The sequence below is a fragment of the Cyprinus carpio genome, chromosome B12, assembly GCF_018340385.1.
Source record: "Cyprinus carpio isolate SPL01 chromosome B12, ASM1834038v1, whole genome shotgun sequence".
Taxonomy (NCBI): domain Eukaryota; kingdom Metazoa; phylum Chordata; class Actinopteri; order Cypriniformes; family Cyprinidae; genus Cyprinus; species Cyprinus carpio.
The window spans coordinates 15,535,524-15,556,367 of record NC_056608.1 but is presented as its reverse complement, the minus strand read 5'-3'; the positions used below and the strand labels follow the sequence as shown (position 1 = coordinate 15,556,367).

Sequence of the window (20,844 nt, the reverse complement as noted above, 5' to 3'; positions counted from 1 at the left end):
AAGTGAAGAGACGTGTACAATGCAGCAGGAAAACACCAATCATCACACTACCATAAATCAACACAATAATGCACATTTAGTCTCTGATATTTGTCCTACATTGACATCTGTTGATTAAATATGCTACTTTCACTAAACATTTAAAGAGGCAGTTTACCCTAAAATGAAAATTCTGTCATCATTTGGTTACTCTTATGTCATTCCAAGTCTGTATGACTTTTTTCTTCCGTCAAACACAAAATAAGATGTTCATGCTGCAATTTTGTATACAATGAAATTAAATGGTGACCACAAGCTTTAAAGTAATTTATTATGATTCATCCACATTATTAAAAAAGCCTTCGGAAACCCTACGATAGCTTTGTGTGTTGAACAGATCAAAATTACTTTCCCCATGTACCTCTCAAATCTCATTTGCGTGACTTCAATATGGGTATATTCAAATTTGCCTAATTTTAATTGATTAGAAGACTAAGACACATGACAAGCAATGATGTTTGGCATACCTGAACTTAAAGGAGTAGTTGACACATAAATTAAAATTGAGCCATTATTTAGTCACCCTCATGTCGTTCCAAACCTATGTAAGTTTCTTTCTCATGTTGAACACAAAAGTTGGAAGAATCAAACAGTTGTTGGTCCCCACTGACATCCATATAGGAAGACATACTATCCATAAGAATACTATCAACTGTTTGATTAACAGCATTCTTCAAAATACCTTCTTTTATGTTCAACATAAAGAAACTCATACAGGTTTGGAACGACATGAGGGTAAATGATGACAAAATATTTATTTTTGAATGAACTATCCCTTTAAATATTAAATCTAATGTAAGAAGTTTTGAAACCATATTTGAATATGCACAAGCGAGATATACACTGAAAGAGCAGATTAGCATTGGTTAAGGATTTAAATTGTTCAATTCCTCATAAGTATAAAGGACACCATGAACGACATCAAATGTCCATAACTATTAGGTTTTAATAACGACAATGGAATAATATAATTGGAATCACTTTCAGAACAAATTTTTACAGCTGATGAGTGATAAAAACATTGACAGCCAATCAGAATCCATCCAACTTTGAAGTGCTTAAGCATTTTAAAGTGGCATACAACATAACTGCAGCATTTGCTAATAATAAACCGAACGTTATTGTGCGTTGAATACAGTGATTGCTAGTTATCTTTACAATTATTCTTGGTGTGAACAGCACACCAACAACAGACGCGTTTGTTGGACTTTGTCGAGTTAGCGTGTTACACATGTGCATCGTTTGCCTTTGGTTGGCGATTGAGTAGATCAAGTATGTTCACACAGCATTTGTTAGTTTGCAAAATATCTGAAAAGTGACGCACTGTAATGAAGTGAAGTGGAATATTTAATAAGTCATGTGCTTTATAAGTACTAATAAACAGCTAATATGCTAGCAATATCCATGCTAATAAGCAACTATCCACCTTTTTCTTGCCGTAAAAAATGGGTGTGGCTATTTGTAAATTCTATGGGTCTAGCTTCCGGTCTCATCAGCGTCCAGCTATTTTTAGATGTACAAAACAGTTAATTTTGCTGCTTAATATTGAAAATTGGTGTTACTTAACATATTATTTTAATGTATTTCTTTATTATGAACACACTGGTTTGTAGTGAAAACAGTTTTACCGTTTACTGCACGTTGTTATTCTTATCATTATTTACCTATAACGGTTAATAATCCTGAAGTCTCGCCCATAGGCTTACTTCCGCATTGAAGAAAAAGGTGGCTAGTGAGAATTGGTCCTTAAAATAAAGTGTCACCATGATTTCTACATATTTTGTCCATAAGGCACATTTGACTTACATATACTATGTGACAAAGAAACTACACACTAAAGCTTTTTTCTTTTTTTGCACTCATTGCATCATGCCACTGGTAAGCAATAAACCACAAGTGTCATTATTTGAATTACTCCAAGGCAAATGGGATTCCCAGCGAAACAGCTGACAAAAAGAACAACATATGCTCACTTTACCTAGAGAGAATGTTAAGAAAACCAAGCCAGAACAGATCATACTGTACTGTACAAGAGTTACGTAGTTCAAACCATGCATAAGAATCTCGTTACCCACACAAATATACTTACAGGGAGCAATAAAAAGGGAGAGAAAAATAAAGATACAGCAAAAGAACAACAGCTAATTCAATCGGTACTGTTAAACTCACAGTGAGCTCTGTTACATCACAGTACTTGATGCTTGACTCTCCTCTTAAATATGATACTACTCATTTTCTGCCCCAGAAATCACTTATCTACACCCTCTACTCAACTAAAGATTGCATAACAACACACATGCGCATCCTAATGCTGGAATTCGGTACTTAAAGGATTAATTCACCTACAAATGAAAAAAATGCCATAATTTACTCATACTCACGTCATATGACTTTTTCTATTGTGAAACACAAAATACTTTAAAGACTGTTTTTGTCCAAGCAATAAAAGCCAATGGTAGGGATGTTCATTTTAACTGGTTAACTGTTAACCAACCGTTAAGAATTTTGACCACATATATAATACAATCAGTTAAAAAGTTTAAAAAGTCATTTATTTATTTTCAGTAATTTATCTAAATATTTAAAAAGGTTTGCTGCATGGTTAAAATAGCCTATGCTACGCATATAATTTTTTTTGTTTGTTTTTTAGAGAGAAAAAAATAAAACAAGCTAAGTCACATATAATAAGTTGCATTTTATTATTTCATTAAGAAATAGGCCTAATGCCAACACTAAATGTTTACAAACATTATAAAGACCACTGTAAACATAGCTAGGCTATTTTAGTTCCCCTCACTCCACAACAAATCCTTTCAATGAACAGTATTTAGAAAAGAACAAGAATTAAAAATAGGCCTTTAAGAAGTTATAGCAATATAAACGACAAGCCAAAACGAATTCACTTAGGCTAAAAGGAAAATGAAACCAAGGTTGGGTCTCTCATTCAACACAAAATCAAATGTATTTGCGATGTACTTGAATGCCAAATTATTATTTATTATGTAGCCTACTTCACTCATGTTCCAATATCCACATAAAACAAAATGTTTTGCATAACATCACAGCCGTACGGTGATAACACTTAACAGCACAGATTTTACTACATATTTAAACTGAGCAGTGTGTTTTTTTTTCATATGTTTGACTGACTGCATTTTATTATGATAATGAACAGGCTGCATTGTCAAGGTACGTAGCAAAGCTTAACTACTGCATGTGTGTGCATGCGGCGCCAACGCAATCACTTGAAATTTTTTCCCTCTAACAGTGGAAGCAACTTCTCCTTTTAGTCATTAAGATAATCCGAATTGTAAAAGGTTTGCCTTTATTTGTGTACATACACAATAAAAACAAATCTTTGTGTGTAAAATAAGCCTAAAGAAAAATAGGATGCCGCTTTCTGCCATCTGGTTTCCTTTCGCACAGCAAAAAATGAACAGAAACTGCATTTTTCCTTCATTTTCTTAAATTATTATTTAATTTAATTTAGTAAAAACATATTTCTCGTATAGGCCTATTTATTAGTTTCTCCGCTCGCAGAACTGCTGCAGGTGCGTGATGTGATGCATGTGAATCCTCAAGTTCTGTTGTTTGCTGCTTTTTGCACATGTAAAATTAATCCCCGGGAAACAAATTTTAGTATTTTTTACGGGTCACAGACACTTATCCTTTCTAATTTAATTCAATTCTAATTCAAAATATTCTTGTCGGTTAATGGTTAATAATCGTTTAACGAGCGTTGGTTGTCGGTTAGGAAAAATAACCAAAATGAACATCCCTAGCCAATGGGGTCCAAAACAACACTGGACTAAATTCACTATCATAGGAAGAAGAAGATTTTTCCTTTTGTGTTTTACAGAGGAAAGTCATGTGTTTAGAATGATATGAAGAGACAGAAAATTAAAAAAAAATCCAAAAGAAATGAGGAATGCCTGCAGAGGAAAAGAAAAGAGGAAAGCACTGAAGAAATAAATGATAATGTGTTGTGTGGGCAGAAGAGAAGGGGCACAGAGAGAAAGAGAGAGATGGCAGACATGCTCCCCGGCTTTATTGTATTTCCCTGAATTCCATTATTCCACCAAAGGCGTTCTTTTGGAGCTCATGCCGAGGGCTAACCTGAGTCACGTCAGCTATGGAGCCCAGGCGTGTCTCCCTGACAGTGATGAGAGCTGATTGTGTGTCTTTGTAAATTTCCTGATGACCAGGTTTGCAATCTTATTTCTGGCAAAGCACACTAATTTCCATATGGCAAGAGGGAGAGTGATTTGATAGAGCAGTTGGAGAAGATAATCGCTGTAAATTCTCAGATCTCAGAGATGAAACGGCCCAGGCCATTTATTTCAGATGAGTAGCAGGGAGGGGAACGCACAAAAACTGAGGTTTAGCTGCGCTACGGGTTTCAATTACTATCATTCAGAAAAATGCAAGTTTACAGAACAAAAATCAAACAAAGAAATTGATCTGTTCCCATTAAATCCCAATGACAATTTGGCATTTTCAATGGAAAGAAAGCAATCTCACCCAGGCATGGTGGAGAGTAAAAGATGATGGTTCCAGGAAACTCACAGCAAGAAAGAGCCTCTAAATCCTATTTCAGTTTTAACACTGTAAATGTGCACCATGGGTATTCCAATATACAGTATATTTCTGAAATAGATATACCTCAGCTGTATTACCATGGCCAAACTAACAATATTCATAAGGCTGCATTCATAAAGGCTGCATTCACTGAAAAAAATACAGTAAAAACAGAAATATTGTGAAATATTGTTACAATTTAAAATAACTGTTTTCTATTTTGATATACTTTAAAATGTAATTTATTCCTGAGATGGAAAAGCTGGATTTGCAGCAGTCATTAAAACAGCAGTGCTGCTTTATATTTTTGTGAAAAATGTGGCACATTTTTTTCATGATTCTTTTTAATGAATAAAATTATAAAAAATCACAAATTCAAACAAATAACTCCATATTTTAAAATGTCATGTTTGTAATCTAAACATATAGCCATCTATATATGCACATATTTCACACATATAGGACTAAATAATGTGCACTAATCAAGTGTTACAGTATGTCAAAAGGTATGTCAATATTGATTTTAAAATGCAGTCTGGAGGCAAGCCACTGCACCATTGTTATATGATTTATGTGATAGTTTACCTTCGAACAGTATATTATAATCACGTCTCACCGGCGCTCTGTACAGTGAACTTGACCCACTGTCACAATGTAAAGATCACAGATTAGTATCATTCATTACAGCAACCATTAGCTTAATAACTCAGAAATAAGAGGCGATTCCCCTCATGTCACAATCAGTCACATTGTATTCTGAAGTGCCTGATTACAATGGCTGCCTGGATGAGTGGCTTTGAAGTCGTGTTTTAAGCACTTCATTTAATGTGGTTTAATCCTCTCTAGGGCCAGGCCATTTCAGGCTCATTTGTTTTTATATAGTCCTCCAAACGCTTATGACACCCCCATAGCATTAAAGGGATCACATGGAGAGGAAGAGAGGTTGAAAGTGTTATATAACTTCTAAGAGCCAGATAAAAAAGTTTTGGGAATTTATAATTTTCTTCGCTTCATGACAGTATTTAGAGCATAAAATACATCTGACAAAACTAGTTTTTTTTTTTTTTTTTTTTTTTTTTTTTTTTTTAAGGTTATCAGGAGAGAATGAAGATGAGACTACAGGCAAAATGCTAACTTTCAAACAAAACAGAACTGATTCATAAATCAGTTTATGCACACTACTATTGTCTTAAAAAGAAGTCTTACATTTACCAAGGCTGCATTTATTTGATTAAAAATGCAGTAAGTCGTAGCCTAGTGGTTAAAGAGTTTGACTCCTAACCCTAAGGTTGTGGGTTCGAGTCTCGGGCCGGCAATACCACGACTGAGGTGCCCTTGAGCAAGGCACCGAACCCCCAACTGCATAAATGGCTGCCCACTGCTCCGGGTGTGTGTTCATGGTGTGTGTGTTCACTGCTGTGTGTGTGCACTTTGGATGGGTTAAATGCGGAGCACGAATTCTGAGTATGGGTTGGCTGTATGTCACATCACTTTCAATAAAATGTGAAATATTACAATTTACAAAACACTTTACTATTTATTTTATTAGTAGTAGTAGTATTAGTGGTGGTGTTATTATTGTCTATAATAGTACATTTCAATTTCAAAGGCCTTTTATGCCAGTTTTAATATTAGTATTAATATTATTATTATTACTATCAGTGGTCACACTATTTTTTTAGTTCCAATTTTTGCTATTAACAAACCATTTAATTTGATCTCAATAAACTAATTTTCTGCTTATTAATAGTTAGTAAGGTAGTTGTAAAGTTTAGGTATTGGGTAGGATTAGGGGTTTAGAATATGGTCGTGCAGAATATGTGCTTTATGAGTACTAATAAACAGCCAATATGTTAATAATAGGCATACTAATAAGAAACTAATTAATAGTGGGAATTGGTCCCTATACTAAAGTGTTACTGTAATAGTATTAGTAATAAAACTATACAAAAAAACAACATTTATTGGAAAAATAAATCAATTTTAACATTAGAACTGTCTTTACTGTCATTTTGAATCAATACAATGCAGTCTTGCTAAATTTCTGAATTTCACTTTCTCAAAAAAAAAAAAAAAAAAAAAAAAAAAAATGGTGGAGGGGGGGTAGTCCTCCCCCAATGTCCCCAATATTTATATTTATATGAAATAAGAATGTCCTCTATGGAGGACGAAATTGAGCTGTTGCTGGGTCCCAGAATGATAAAAGCCATCCATAACAGAACATCCAAAGCTGAAATCCTTAGGGCAAAACACTCATCTGCTAAACAAAGCAAAAGGAATTTAGCAGATTGAAATCAAAGTCCCTGAGCCATGTTCCCAAGTTAATGTTAAACCAAAGCAGTGTCTTTCCTCTGATAATCTGCTTTGAATTACAGGCGAGGATCTCTTTGTTGCCTATCACCACATGTGGTTTTGGGCATTCATGTGTCTCTTGGAAGTCATTCAACACAACATGCTTCAGGATATCTAGAGAAACCCAGGGCTCCACGAGAGACGACGACAAACGCCTCAAAATAACCTCCCTTTTTTGAGTTGCAACAGTTGTTGGATTTCATTTTAACACTGAGTTCATTTCAAGTCTGTGTCCAATTACATTTTAATCTGTTTACCATCTGTTCTTTGATCTATTTAAAGTACACTGGGTTACGAAAGGTGGTGTATTCTAGGTATGAGACTTACCTCCAGTATCTTGCATCGCTCTGAGTCACAGTGGCTGTCCTCACAAGGGTGAAACATTCCCAGAGTAACGCAGTTCAGCAGGATTACCAACATGCTGGCCCTCTCGAACCATGTGGGAAGCAGAAGTTAAGGAAGAGTACATAGAAAATTGATGCAGTCACAGAAAAATAGCAAACATCTTGTTCAGAATATAAATAAATGACATTATGCAGCCTATGCGGATTAAAAAAAATAAGGATTCTGAAACCATTTCACTCAGAAACTGACAGCAAATTTCAGCAAGGAACACACTGAAATAAACATGAATTCTGAAGTAGATAGACTGAAATAGTATTTTGTAAAACCTACTGTGAAACAAAACTTTTTTTGCAGTGTATAAACCACATCCAAGCTATCGGCATACATATTTACCTTAGTGTTGATAAAGTGAGTGATAAAGAGTTCAAAAAAAGCAGAACTAATGCTAATTTGTGACCATCGACCACAAAACCAGTCTTAAGTGTCAAATGTTTTAAATTAATTAATAAATAAGCTTTCCATTGATGTATGGTTTATTAGGATCGGACAATATTTGGCCGAGATGCAACTATTTGAAAATCTGGAATCTGAGGGTAAAAAAAAATAAAAATCACCTTTGAAGCTGTCCAAATGAATTCTTAGCAATGCATATTACTAATCAAAAATTAAGTTTTGATATATTTATGGTAGGAAATTTACAAAATATCTTCATGGAACATGATCTTACTTAATATCCTAATGATTTTTGGCATAAAAGAAAAATCGATAATTTTAACCCATACAATGTTTTTTTTTTTTTTTTTTTGGCTATTGCTAAAAATATACCCCAGTGGCTTAAGACTGGTTTTGTGCTCCAGAGACACATTTATTGATGTGACTAAATTTATTGATTGCATAAATGAGGTCCTTTTTCACAGTATTATAATCTGTTTTGGAAAATAAAGCAAGGTGAAATTGCAATAAATTATGACGCTATTGTTACTGATCACATAATTTAGTTATTACAGCTTTAACAAATAACATTTCAAAGGCTAAAATCGCTTTCTCTGTCACGAAAACGAGGTCAGTCCAGCTAAACGTGTTACAAGGCCAACGGTGCTTTTGTCATTATTTTTGTCATGATTTTTCTTGATTTACTTGTGGGGAATAAATGACCCAGATTTCCTTCATCCTTTTAGCTCACCGCTAGTAATTGATCACGAGGTGGGAAAATGTGTGGCTAGTCCCTCAGATGCCACGTACCCATCCAGGGGTCGAGCTCACACATTTACATCTAAATTAAATACAAGAATGCTAATGCCTATACGGGGTGCCATCTGAGCAAAGTGGCACCAGACAGAAACCAGTTCTCATTTTTCACAATTACTGCCAGCGGAGCACCCAAGGGGACACAATTAAAGCCGCCAAAACAAAATAAGAGGATGCGCCATCAAACAGGAAAGTTTCCTGCCAGGAAAAACTCTAATTATGGTCAACAATAAAATTATGACATCATAACTTAATAAGGAAATGATGCAACACTTCAGACAACACTCAGTGGATTTACTTTGGGATTCAAGCTTCTTATGTAATCACACTTTCACAATGGCATCATAATAATTCATGATGCCATTGTGAAAGTGTGATCACATAGTGCTGTGTACAGATATATGAGAAGTCATAAACCTTAATAATGTAACTCTCGGTACATTCTGTGTACGCTGAAATGATTTCTGGTGTGAAGTCTCAACACTGGTGTTACGGTATTTTACAGTTCTTGACCATAATGAACTTCTCCAGTTGCATAAAGGGGCTCGGGCTATAATGTATTCTGCATGAATAATGTAAACAGACAGAATGTGTCTTCTTCCTCCAGAAAGGCAGAAGACTAATTACAAGCTGCTAACTTCTCTCAGGCATCATTGATCTATATACACTGAACCAGAGCCAGTGAGGAGAGTCAGTGGAACTGAAAATTGTGACCTATGTGAGGAAAATTACTCAAAAACAATGTAAAAAAATGGATGACACACAACATAGGTACTAGTAGTCAATCATGCAATTACACTATCTTTCAAAAGTTTGGGATCATCAAAGTGACAGTATTTATTTTTTGAAAGAAACATACTTTTATACATGGATGCAAATCGATCAAAAGTGACACTAAAGACATTTTTATATAATTTTAAAAATAAATACATTTCAAATAAATACTGCAAACAATCTTTTTGTTCATCAAAAAAAAAATTATCAAGGTATCTACAAAATATTAAGCAGCACAACTGTTTTCAGCATTGATAAAATAAATATTTATTTTTATAATATATAAGGAGTATGCCAGTATATTAGAATTATTCCTAAATGATCATGTGACACTGAAGACTGGAGTAATGATGCTGAAAATTCAGCTTTGCCATTCATAAATAAATTATATTTCTCAATATTACTCTTTAATTTTCAAGTATATTACAGAGGCCAAACATTTGAACTGTAGTGTAGCTACCAACAAAATTCTCAACTTAACCCTATTAATGGCCATTTTTTTTAATTTATTTTTTGTTGTTGTTATTTTAATTCCAGAGATTTCTGCAATTCAAATGATTTATATTATTCCTCATACTATGCAGTATTGCACTTCTGCTATCCAGAATTTTTGCATAATGTTTGCTTTTGCATAATATCTGACCGTTGGCAAGGAGTTTCAAGTGTTTTATTCCACTCCAAAATCTTTCTGCTTGCATAATAAAATAATCATTACTGCATGTTCATTTATTTACTCTGTAAACAGGGGCTCTGGTCATGCTGTCAGGGGTTTATTCTGCGATAATGACTGGCTGACTGCTTCTATCTCTATATAGAAACTCCCATAGACACCTATGCAAAGATTGAGATAATAAGGAAGTTGCCAGGTGCATTTCAGTGAAAACAACCTACCCACCACATGACACATTATCCAGCAAGTTGTCAAAAGCTTTTCCTAAAGTTGTCTACTTATATGCCTTTTTTTAAAAATCTATAGCAACCAAAACAATATTCACAGCAAGAAGGACAGTGGTAGAGCCTTCGGCAACTCATAAATGCCCGCAAGATTAAAAGGGTTAATGAATGTAGCAAGTCACAGACATTGCAAATGTTTCCCTTGCCAGCAAACAATAATAAAAGACGAAACGGAGAGTGTCCCGTGGACAGTAATATCCACACAAACCTCTATAAACAATAAATGAGAACACTGGAACATGTGCTTATAAATTATTTCATAAAGTGTGGCTTTAATTTGGAAAAACAAAGTAGTGAACTCACAAAACAGCCAGAATCTGAGCTTAAAAATGCTGTGTGATCCTTAACGGGTATCTCTATGCTTCTGAAAGCTTCTCAGTGGGCCGTGGCACACATACAGATGCACACAGAACATCCCTCCCTACATTTCCACCGCTCACCATGAGCAGACACGCATTTTCTGTCACGTGGACCCCCTTCACCACTGCTGAAGGAGTGTAGGTGGGTTTCACTCACAGGCAACGGTGAGATCAAAACCTCATGAACTCTTTATGTTGTGTTTATGTGGAGCCCAATTCCCACAAGAGGCTCCCTTCATGCTCTGAAAAGCCTCACCTCCACTCACATGACAGAATAAAATAAAAAAACAAAAAAATAAAAATACGGTGTGTGTGTGTGTGTATATGTTTGTGTGTGCGATTTTGCAGTTTTTCCAGGTCGATTTTGCAGACTAATGCTAGCAAACACACCTGGAAGAGTGACAGAGGTGGGCTGAATAAGCAACACGCTCAAATTTGTCAAGCACCAGCACTTGGGTATAAACTTATCTTATGCTAAGTAATGAATAAATGAGGGGGCGTCCTGTATGCAGGATGCGGAACTATCGAGACATTCTGTTGCAAGGACATGCAATGCTAATAAAGTTAGCTAAATAATAAAGCCAAATGCATCTCCTAAAAATGCACTGAGTATCCATTTTAGTTCCTCTTTATATCTCTAACTGTTCACATTTCTATCCTTCTAGTCTAAATGTGTGCATGCAGGCACTTCAAATGTTTAGTGCCCCTTTCTCCAGGGTCTCAGGAGCCCATATGGATGACTGCCATGCCTGGTTAAAAGCCATATTTCATTGGCCCAATGTTTAATTCAAGGCTCTTGGCATTAGCTATGTTTCATCCCAGGCTTTTACATTCTCTTGTGTTGCGAGTCCTGACATGGCCCTTTGCTGGGACCCTCGCAGGATTAAGTCTGCTGGTGCCACTGTGCTAAAATGTTCATCCTGCTCCAATGCAAGAACCATTGCATGCTATTATGTCACTGTACGCTCATTAGCAAAGGACATTTTGCTTCCTACCCCATCCTGAGTAGGTTTCGTGAGTAAACATGAAACATGGTCAAACTATCACACCCAGTCAATAACCATGCATCAATTATTTTAATCATGGTGGAACTGAAGCAAATGCATCATGGCCATTTAAATGTGGAAAATTTAAGCCAAGTAGATTTTGAATGCAAATCCAAAAAGTTAAATAAAAAATAATGAATCCAAACATACATAAATATCTTAAGAACACAAGTGAAGTTGGATAAATAAGTTTGGAGTAAAGGTCTGAGACTTAATGTCAATAATTAAATAAATACACAAATAAAAACATAAATGTGAAATAAATAAATTAAGAAAAGAACAGAATTAAGATTAAAATCAATTAAGAACAGAAGTAAATTTAAAGTAAACAGTGTCTAAAGTAAATAGTGTCTGAAAGGAAAAAATTATAAATTTATGAAACAAACAAGCAAAGAAACAATAAATAAATACATAAACAAAGATGCTAAATAAGAAAATAAATCGGATAATTAAGTTTCACAGTAAGCGTATCGAAAAGGGGTCTAAAACTAACATGCTAATAATAATAAAATAAAATAAAAACATGTAAAATAAATAAAATGTACTCCTAAATAAAAGCAAAAAAAGAAAAATAATCATAATCATAAAAAAATGGTAAAGGAAAAAGTGTCTAAAACTAAAATGAATGAATAAATAAATAAATAAACTAATTATTAAATAAATGCATGTAGCAAATAATAACAAAATCTAAATAATAATAATAATAATAATTCTAAAATATATCCTAATATACATCACATAGGTGCAAGATGTTTCTGGTTGAAGCATCCAAGCTTGAACAAAAAACAAATGATTAAATATCCTGATAGACAGAATCGACCAAGATTCATCTAACAAGTTTCTCCAGATCTCTTTTGGCAGGGATGAATATGACACAAGATAGTCTTGACTTCAGTCAATATTTCAGAGTCATGAAGCTCACATCTGACACATCCTCATTCCTCAAACAAGCCCATCTGTCAAACGTCTGCGATGTAAACGACTAAAGCTGTGAAAAAAAGGCAGAAATGTGATTCTAAGGACTTGGGAAAGAATCTGTAGGGAATGTGAATGTTTTTATGCCACACAAGCTCCTTTCTCAAGTGCACTTAAAGTTTAACTGTAAAGTTAGCTGCAGTCCTCTAGGGTGAACAGAGGAGAGTCTGAGGTAAAACTCACACTGACCTCTCTTAAAGGGACAGTTCACTCAAAAATGTTGTCATGTACTCATGTACTGGCTAGCAATCATTATTTGAACACAACAGAAGATATTGTGAAGAATGTTTGTAACCAAACAGCTGACGGTAGCCATTGACGTTTTTTCCCCCCATACTATGTAAGTCAATGGCTACCGTCAACTGTTTGGGTACCAACATTTTTCAAAATATCATCTTCTGTGCTCAACAGAAGAAACAAACTCATACAGGTTTGAAATAACTAGAGGGTGAATAAATGATGACAGAATTTTCATTTTGCAGTAAACTATTCCTTTAACAATGAGAGTCTTGTCTAGTGCACAAAGTCCTTTGTTTTCCTCACTGTTAATGATTAGTCCTGCATGACCTCTCAGATAAAAACAGAACAGAAATAAAACCATTTCATTTCTGCATCAGCATGGATGTGGAGCACAGCATTACGAAACAAAACAATAGAAGAGAGAGATGTATTAAGGGTTAGCAAGCAGATGGAGGTGTAAGTTCTCTGCTGCCTCTTACAGCTCTGCATAAATACATGAGCCTCTTAGCAAGTGACAGAAGTATCTCAAATGTTACATACAATATGTAAAGCAAACATCATAATTCATTTAAATCTGCTTTGCTCTGAGACACTAAATGCCACATACTTAAGTGTTTAATCTACTGAAAAATTGAGACGTAAACATTTTTGCGTGTTCTTTTATGTACAGATGCTTCATAGGCCGTGGTCCAAAAGCATTTGCCAGGTTCTAAAAGGAAGCGAGAGTTTGAGAGAAAAAATTAAAAACCCTCAGAAGCAATTTAAAGGCCAGATGGCTATAAAAGCATTTAGATTTCCTCAGCATCTTCCCTTTTGAGTCAACTTTCTGGAACCAGCAGTTCTGTTACAAGATCAGAAGTCTCTGTGGATCAGTGAGGAAGGAATCTTGTGATGGAATGCTGATAAAACTGGGGACATCTGACTGAAGAAGTGCTAAAAGAGCCACTCTCTGCTCCACACCGGGGAGCTGCTTAAACTAGAAAGGTCTGTGAGGAACTGTTGCTTGTCGGTTAAGTGTAAAAATCCAAATTCTGCTAAAAATAAAAGAGTGAACTTCCGAGATGAGGAAAGGCTAGGTTCAAAATTAGAAACTCGCTGTGGGACATAAACACAACACACTGTTCTAACCAAAACACATGGATAAACATGCATTGCTGAAGAGGTGAAACGGTCATGATCTGAAAATGGTTACTGGATTTGTTAACCTGCTGTGATGATGTTCAAGCGTTAGCTTGCAGCACAAGCTTGAAGCACAAAAAAAGCTGGGCTAAGCAATTTGGATGCTTTTTAGACTTGAGTATGATGAATAGATATCCGCATATGCATGTTTTTGATCTGAAAAGTTTTTTTTTTTTTTTCATTTTTTCTCCAATCAGTGAAACCATAATTTCAGTCAAACAGCCATTGTCTGCAATTAAATTCAAAACACTAACCCCCAGGTTTCACAGACAAGGCTTAAACCTTATCCTAGACTTAAATGTAAATCTGAGCTGTTTCAGCTGAAAGAAACTTGAACTAACTGATCTTAAAACATGTCAGTGCCTTTGTTTTGTCTTAAGATGCACAACAGGGATGCTTTTTTTAGGGCATGACTGTTTATAAAAATTACTTAAATGTCCTAACTGAACTATGGCCTAATCCTGGCTTAGGCCAAGCCTTGTCTATGAAACCAGGCCTTAATGTAAAGACTAAAAAACAAAAGTCTTGTTCAGAATAATCAAGTTACAAAGTATTCCACTAGTTGAACACAAGGAAAAATATTAGTAATTTCTATTAAAATTAACCAACAACAAAAAAATTTAACTTTGAGCCAAGTGGATATATGGTCTGGTGTGGCACGATTCAAATCAGTAGCACTGTTCAATACCCAAATCAGCACAAACACATCAATCCCGAACATTTACCAAACACATTATTTCGAACATTTATCAAACTTTTGATATCGTTTTATAGACTTTTAAAATTAAAATTAATTAAAATAAAATAAAAATTACATTTAAGCTCTTGATTGAGAACCACTGTACTAAGGCATGATAAAGTATGAAAAATGTCTCAGAAAACATAATACAAACGAATCCTTTAATAGTTAAGCGATTCACTGACAATTTAAACCAATTAATGAAAGTGAATTGATACGACTTCAATGCCACCGTTGCCAAAGTTAAAATCAGAGATGTTATTAAAAAAAAAAAAAAAAAAGTCTAAATGCTAATACTTTGCCAATACAATTTCTAAATTGTAAGACTGCAACACAATTTTCAAGAAATTTAAAAGCCAAATAAAAAGCACATTAAAACACTGTGAATTTTCTATATATTACTCAGCCTCACTAGTCCAGAAATAACATAAAAAGTCATGCCAGTTTTAAAATAATTTGTGATACCTCTTAACAGGACAGTCAATACATGAATTCACTCATCTCCACTAAGTCAGGCAAAACTAAGAATCAAAGAGCCATGACATGAAGTTAAGACGGCAATAAGGAATAATTGGAATGTGCCAAACAATTCACACTTACAGAGGCTGTACACACAGAAAGCAAAGCATGTTGTGCCAAGAGACAACGATTTTCTGCCCCGGAGCATTAGCTTGTTCATTCGCTCAATTAAGGCCCTGTTCGTTTCGCGCAGTACCTCAATGTGTCTCTGTCTTTTCTCCATCTGCCTCAGACTCTTCAGAGCGTTGAGTCCACTTAGTACAACAAAGATGAATGAGACACTAGAGCCCCCATTACTACCCTCCAGTCAGTTAGATCCTCTTCTCTGTTCCCTACAGATGCTCCACTAATCTGTACAGCAGTGTTCGCTTTAAATCCTATAGACAATATCTTAAAGCCCTTATTCACCTTAGAAATAATTAAAGCTTTAGAGAAACATACGCTGATATTATGGACATTTACATAATGACTATTTACATACAACTATTCCAATTACTGTATTTTCCAAATTCCATTTTTTTTTTTTTAATAACGCTTGATTGACAATCAAAACTATTGGAATACTTAAAGCAACTTAAATAAGGTATATAAATAAACCATATAAATTAATTATATAAATAACAATATAAATGATTTTTTAAATGGTAACTATTCACATACTTCTGCCAAGAATCCTGGCTGATTGATGTGTTATAAATTGTGTTAATAATGTCCACAAAATGAAATCAGCAGGATTCATTCATTCATTCATTCATTCATTCATTCATATTTCCTTCACTCAGAATCCAAGACACAGTTATATACACACACATATACACACGCGTGCTGAGCAGTCTATCAAATTATTACCAGATCAGCCCTGCTGCCACTCAGTTGAGCACATTTTCGCTGATGCATGCTGCCCCCTGTGATGGCTGTGAGCCATGCTTTGACACCTGACACGGGTGTTTTAATTGTTCAAAATAACATGAAAGTGCTTCCAAGGGAGATGTGCACAGGAGTGCAAAGACCTGATTTAGCATCAGGAAGTAGAGTTTCCATGGTAGGATTAGCTGCTTTGATGTAGCAGGAAAGACCAGAGTTCATCCTTGCAGAGAGATTGGCAAGAACTCGTCATCTGAATGTGCTACTGTACTGCTGTCAATCACTTCCGTTTAAAGCACATTTTAAGAAGTTTACAGGACATAAAAACACTATGCATATCTTTATCATGATTTAAACTGATCATTAAACACTGTATCAATGCATTGGGATATTACTAGAAAAACAATTTGATAATAATAATAATAATTCATTTGGCTTCTCACATTATTTTATTTTATTGATAAAAATAACCTCATAGTTTTGTTGCTAAAATCTATAGAAAAACATAATAATAATAATAATAATAATAATAATAATAATAATAATAATAATAATAATAATGTCTAAAAAAAAGAATTTATTTTTCATTAACAAAATAAATGTAAAGATTAATTTATTTGTCCAAAATTCATGAATGAACAATTTTTTTTAAAGATTTTAGGAGCAAAATCTATTATTATTATTATTATTATTAATGACAATAACAGTATTTTTTTCTATAGATTTTAGCAACAAAAAATAAGAAAAAATAGAAGTTATTTCTATAAATAAAATAAATAAATATGAGGATTAGGTTATTTATCTGTGTCCAAACCAAATAAATGAATATTAATATTAATAATGATTTTGCTACTAAAATCTCTATTAAAAACAGAAGTCATTTTATTTATAAAATAATTACATGTAATTAAGCAATTAATTTATTGTGTCCAATAAATAAATAAATAATTTTGCTGCTAAAGGGTCTATAAACATATGTTATTTTTATTAATAAAATAAATAAATGTAATGATTACGTTTATAATTACTGTGTCCAAATGCAAGCAAGCAAACAAACAAACAAATAAATTCTGTTCTGTACATCAGTTAGCAGACATAAGTTCACTTAAATAAATAATCTTTCAATCTGTCCTATGCATATATTAATTTAAATGTAACTGAATGCTTTCAAAGTTTCAGAAGCTAGTTAACTAGATAAGATAAGGATAGGGTTAAGTGTTAAGTCTTCTGACCTTATCACTCATTTTTGCTATGAACCAATAAAATGGTTGCTATACCGTTCTAATGCCTGTCATCAAAACAGTAATTGAGACATTATTCTGCTGAACTATGAGTCTTCGTGATGAAAGCCAATGTTGCCTAGCAACAGACATTTCAGAGCACAAAGGAGCAGAGGTGTTTCCTGGCTCGAGTCTGCTGTAAGCATGTGAGTTTTCCACTGGCACAATGGGAAATGTAATATACATACAGCTAATCACATGCAAGTATGGACCCCAAGACACTGCTAAAACTGGGAATTAAGTAATGTGATTTAATTGATCTAAACTGCACTTGGCTACTCACATTCCCAGTCACACACTTCAATATAGTGCTATAGCTCACAGACTAAACTCTTACACAATGATGAAGCATGTAGCTCACTTATTTGTTACAAAATGCTTCCAAAATCCTCAAATGGAAGTACATACCGCTGGGTCTGTGTCTCTAATGGTCCTCTTGCCAACAGGGCCCCTGAGGCAAGGAGACAATCAGGTCGCATCTGCCTCTTGCCAACAGGGCCCCTGAGGCAAGGAGACAATCAGGTCGGCTCACCCCTCGTCTTCCCTCTCTCCTTCCATCCAACATGTCCGCAAAGCCTCCGGCTGCCTGTCTCCAGGGCACAGGTGCTAACTGATAAGCCATTCGTGCACAACGGGACACGAAAACACAGTTTAAGTGGATTTTTATTTTAAATGAGAGTAGGTAACTTCCCGTCATATGAGATTATCACACGGAAACCAATATCGATTACTAAGGCTGTGACTAGGAGAATTATAACAATGTTTCTCAACTAGTGGGTCGCTATACCGTTATATATACAAGTAGGTCGTGGCTTGGGAAAACCTGGGTCCCAAGGCCAAACCAGCTGAGAACCAATGCATTATAACAACCACTGCAACTACTAATCCACATGTAAAACTACACAACCAAAAAAAAATAAATAAATAAATAAATGTTATATATATATATATATATATATATATATATATATATATATATATATATACACACGTGTAAGTGCGTGTGTTGTTATTATCTCATTAAATAATAATAATAATAATGATAATAATAAACATTAATATTTTTATTTTAATTATTCTATAAATAATAATAATAATAATAATAATAATAATTGTTTTTTTTATTTTAATGTATTAATGTCTCAAACAATTAAAATAATAATAATAATAATATTGTATGTGTGTGTTGTTATTATATCATTAAATAATAATAATGATAATAATAAACATTAATATTTTTATTTTAATTATTCTATAAATAATAATAATAATAATAATTGTTTTTTATTTTAATGTATTAATGTCTCAAACAATAATAATAATAATAATAATAATAATAATAATAATTACTATTATTATTATTATTATTATATAAGGCACATTTAGAAAAAAATTACAACAGTTTTCTACCTTTTTGTCAAACAAAACACCACAATTTTGTTACAAATCTATTATTATTATTATTATTATTATTATTATTAAAATTAATACTACAATACAAGTTATCAAACTTTAAAAACTACTATATAAATGGTGGGAAGATTATAAATTACTCTCCTTCTAAACATGTATTATATTATTATTATTATTATTATTATTTAATGCATTAAAGTAGTTAAAAGATTACTAAAATAGTATTATTATTTTTATTATTATTATTATTATTATTATTATTATTATTATTATTATTATTATTATATACAAACAAAAATATACATATACAGTTAAAATAAGGCACATTTAGAAAAAAGTCTGTAAGACGGGTGCTTTTTTTCTTCTTTTTATGAAATATAAACAAACCAAAAACACAATTTTGTTACAAACAGCAAGGAAAAAGATGGTACAATTACTCCCCTTCTAAATATTTATTATCTACTGCATGCATATACTACTGCATGTATATATAAAACATTTAAAATAAGGCACATTTAAAACATTGTAAAAGATATGTCTGTAGGATAACTGTTTTTTTTTCTTCCTTTTTTGAAATAAACAAATTTTGTTACAAACAGCAATGGAAAAGATGGTAAACTTACTCCCCTGCTTTATTATTATTATTAAAAATAAATATTATATTCTACTGTATGAAAGTAGTAGTGGTACTAATATCTACTATTTTATTAGCCTGAGAAAATATTGTGTCTTTTCTCAGATGTGTGAAGAAAGATTAGATTAACGCAGGTATAGAACTGACTGGCTTTTGATCGATTTTTAGAAGGCCATGTCTCCTAAATATATGAGCCAGACTCACAACAGCAACGGAAATCTTTTATGGAGCGAGAAGATCATCAGTCAAGAAAATTGAGCTGAATGGCAATATGAACATTTCCCAAACGTGCTATCAGAGAAGATTCATCAGTTTGCAGTGATTATGGTGATTGTCAGTAGTCATATTTTCATAAACAGAGGAGTATTTTTCCCCTTTCATTACAGTATATGTAACAGATTTACAAAATTTCCTGTTACAGGGAAGGTGCGTGTATGAATACATAAACATCCGCTACTAAATACGTGATCCATCTTTCAAACAAACCATTACCAAAAAAAATAAAAAAAAGTTAGCCAGAGTATATTTTCCCATTTCAAAGCTTTATTATTTAACAACTGCGTGTGTATTAAGCAATCATGACCCCCAGCACCATCTGCAAGTAAATGACACATGCTGAAAAATATGATGTTTATTCGCTTGTGCGTGATCAGGAATAGAAAGAAAAATTCCCCTCTATGGTAAGGGTTAATGAATAAAACATTTTAAAGCCAAAATATGGACAGCATCTCATTAGGATCAGAGTGCCGACATAAAGGGGCACAGAGCTATTTTTACATCACAGAGCAAACAACAAAAGGCAAGATCCTGAGAGCAAACTGGTCCCAGTTCAGTGGGCTGCTTCCTTTTTAAATGCCCTCCAGTCTCTTCTCTGAGGTAAACGCACAACCTTGAATTACAAAACAGAGACAGGTCACAGACAAATCCATGCTAGATCACTGAACAAAGCTAAACACATGGCACATTAGAGCTAGTCATGGTTCTGGTTAACGCTCATGAATCCCCTTTAGAGTTACAATGCAAGAAGTAAGCATGGAATCAAAAATGATAACATCTATCTATCTATCTATCTATCTATCTATCTATCTATCTATCTATCTATCTATCTATCAAGTTCAGAAGATGAGGTTGAGTAATTACAGCATCAACACTTTAATTTTACAAACAGTGACTTTAGGTGAGATACTGTATCCCTTTAAGTATACTTTGGACTGGAGTTTCTATTTCTGCCCAAACTTAGTGTTTGTTTGGGTGGCTCAACTCTTGATTTGTCCAAACACCAAATTAAACACTTCACCTTTAATAG

The 20,844-nt window shown here is 33.7% G+C and overlaps 1 protein-coding gene across 13 annotated transcripts in view; it reads right to left on the bottom strand.

The window, feature by feature from the left end:
* The window catches only part of LOC109045614 (voltage-dependent T-type calcium channel subunit alpha-1G-like), a 199,965-nt gene that overhangs the window by 114,085 nt on the left and 65,036 nt on the right, over positions 1-20,844 (bottom strand). For all 13 annotated transcript variants that reach the window (XM_042735604.1, XM_042735603.1, XM_042735605.1 and 10 more), the window contains exon 3: positions 7,297-7,408. In XM_042735604.1, coding sequence (XP_042591538.1) covers positions 7,297-7,408 — 112 coding nt within the window. The remainder of the gene's footprint in view (positions 1-7,296; positions 7,409-20,844) is intronic.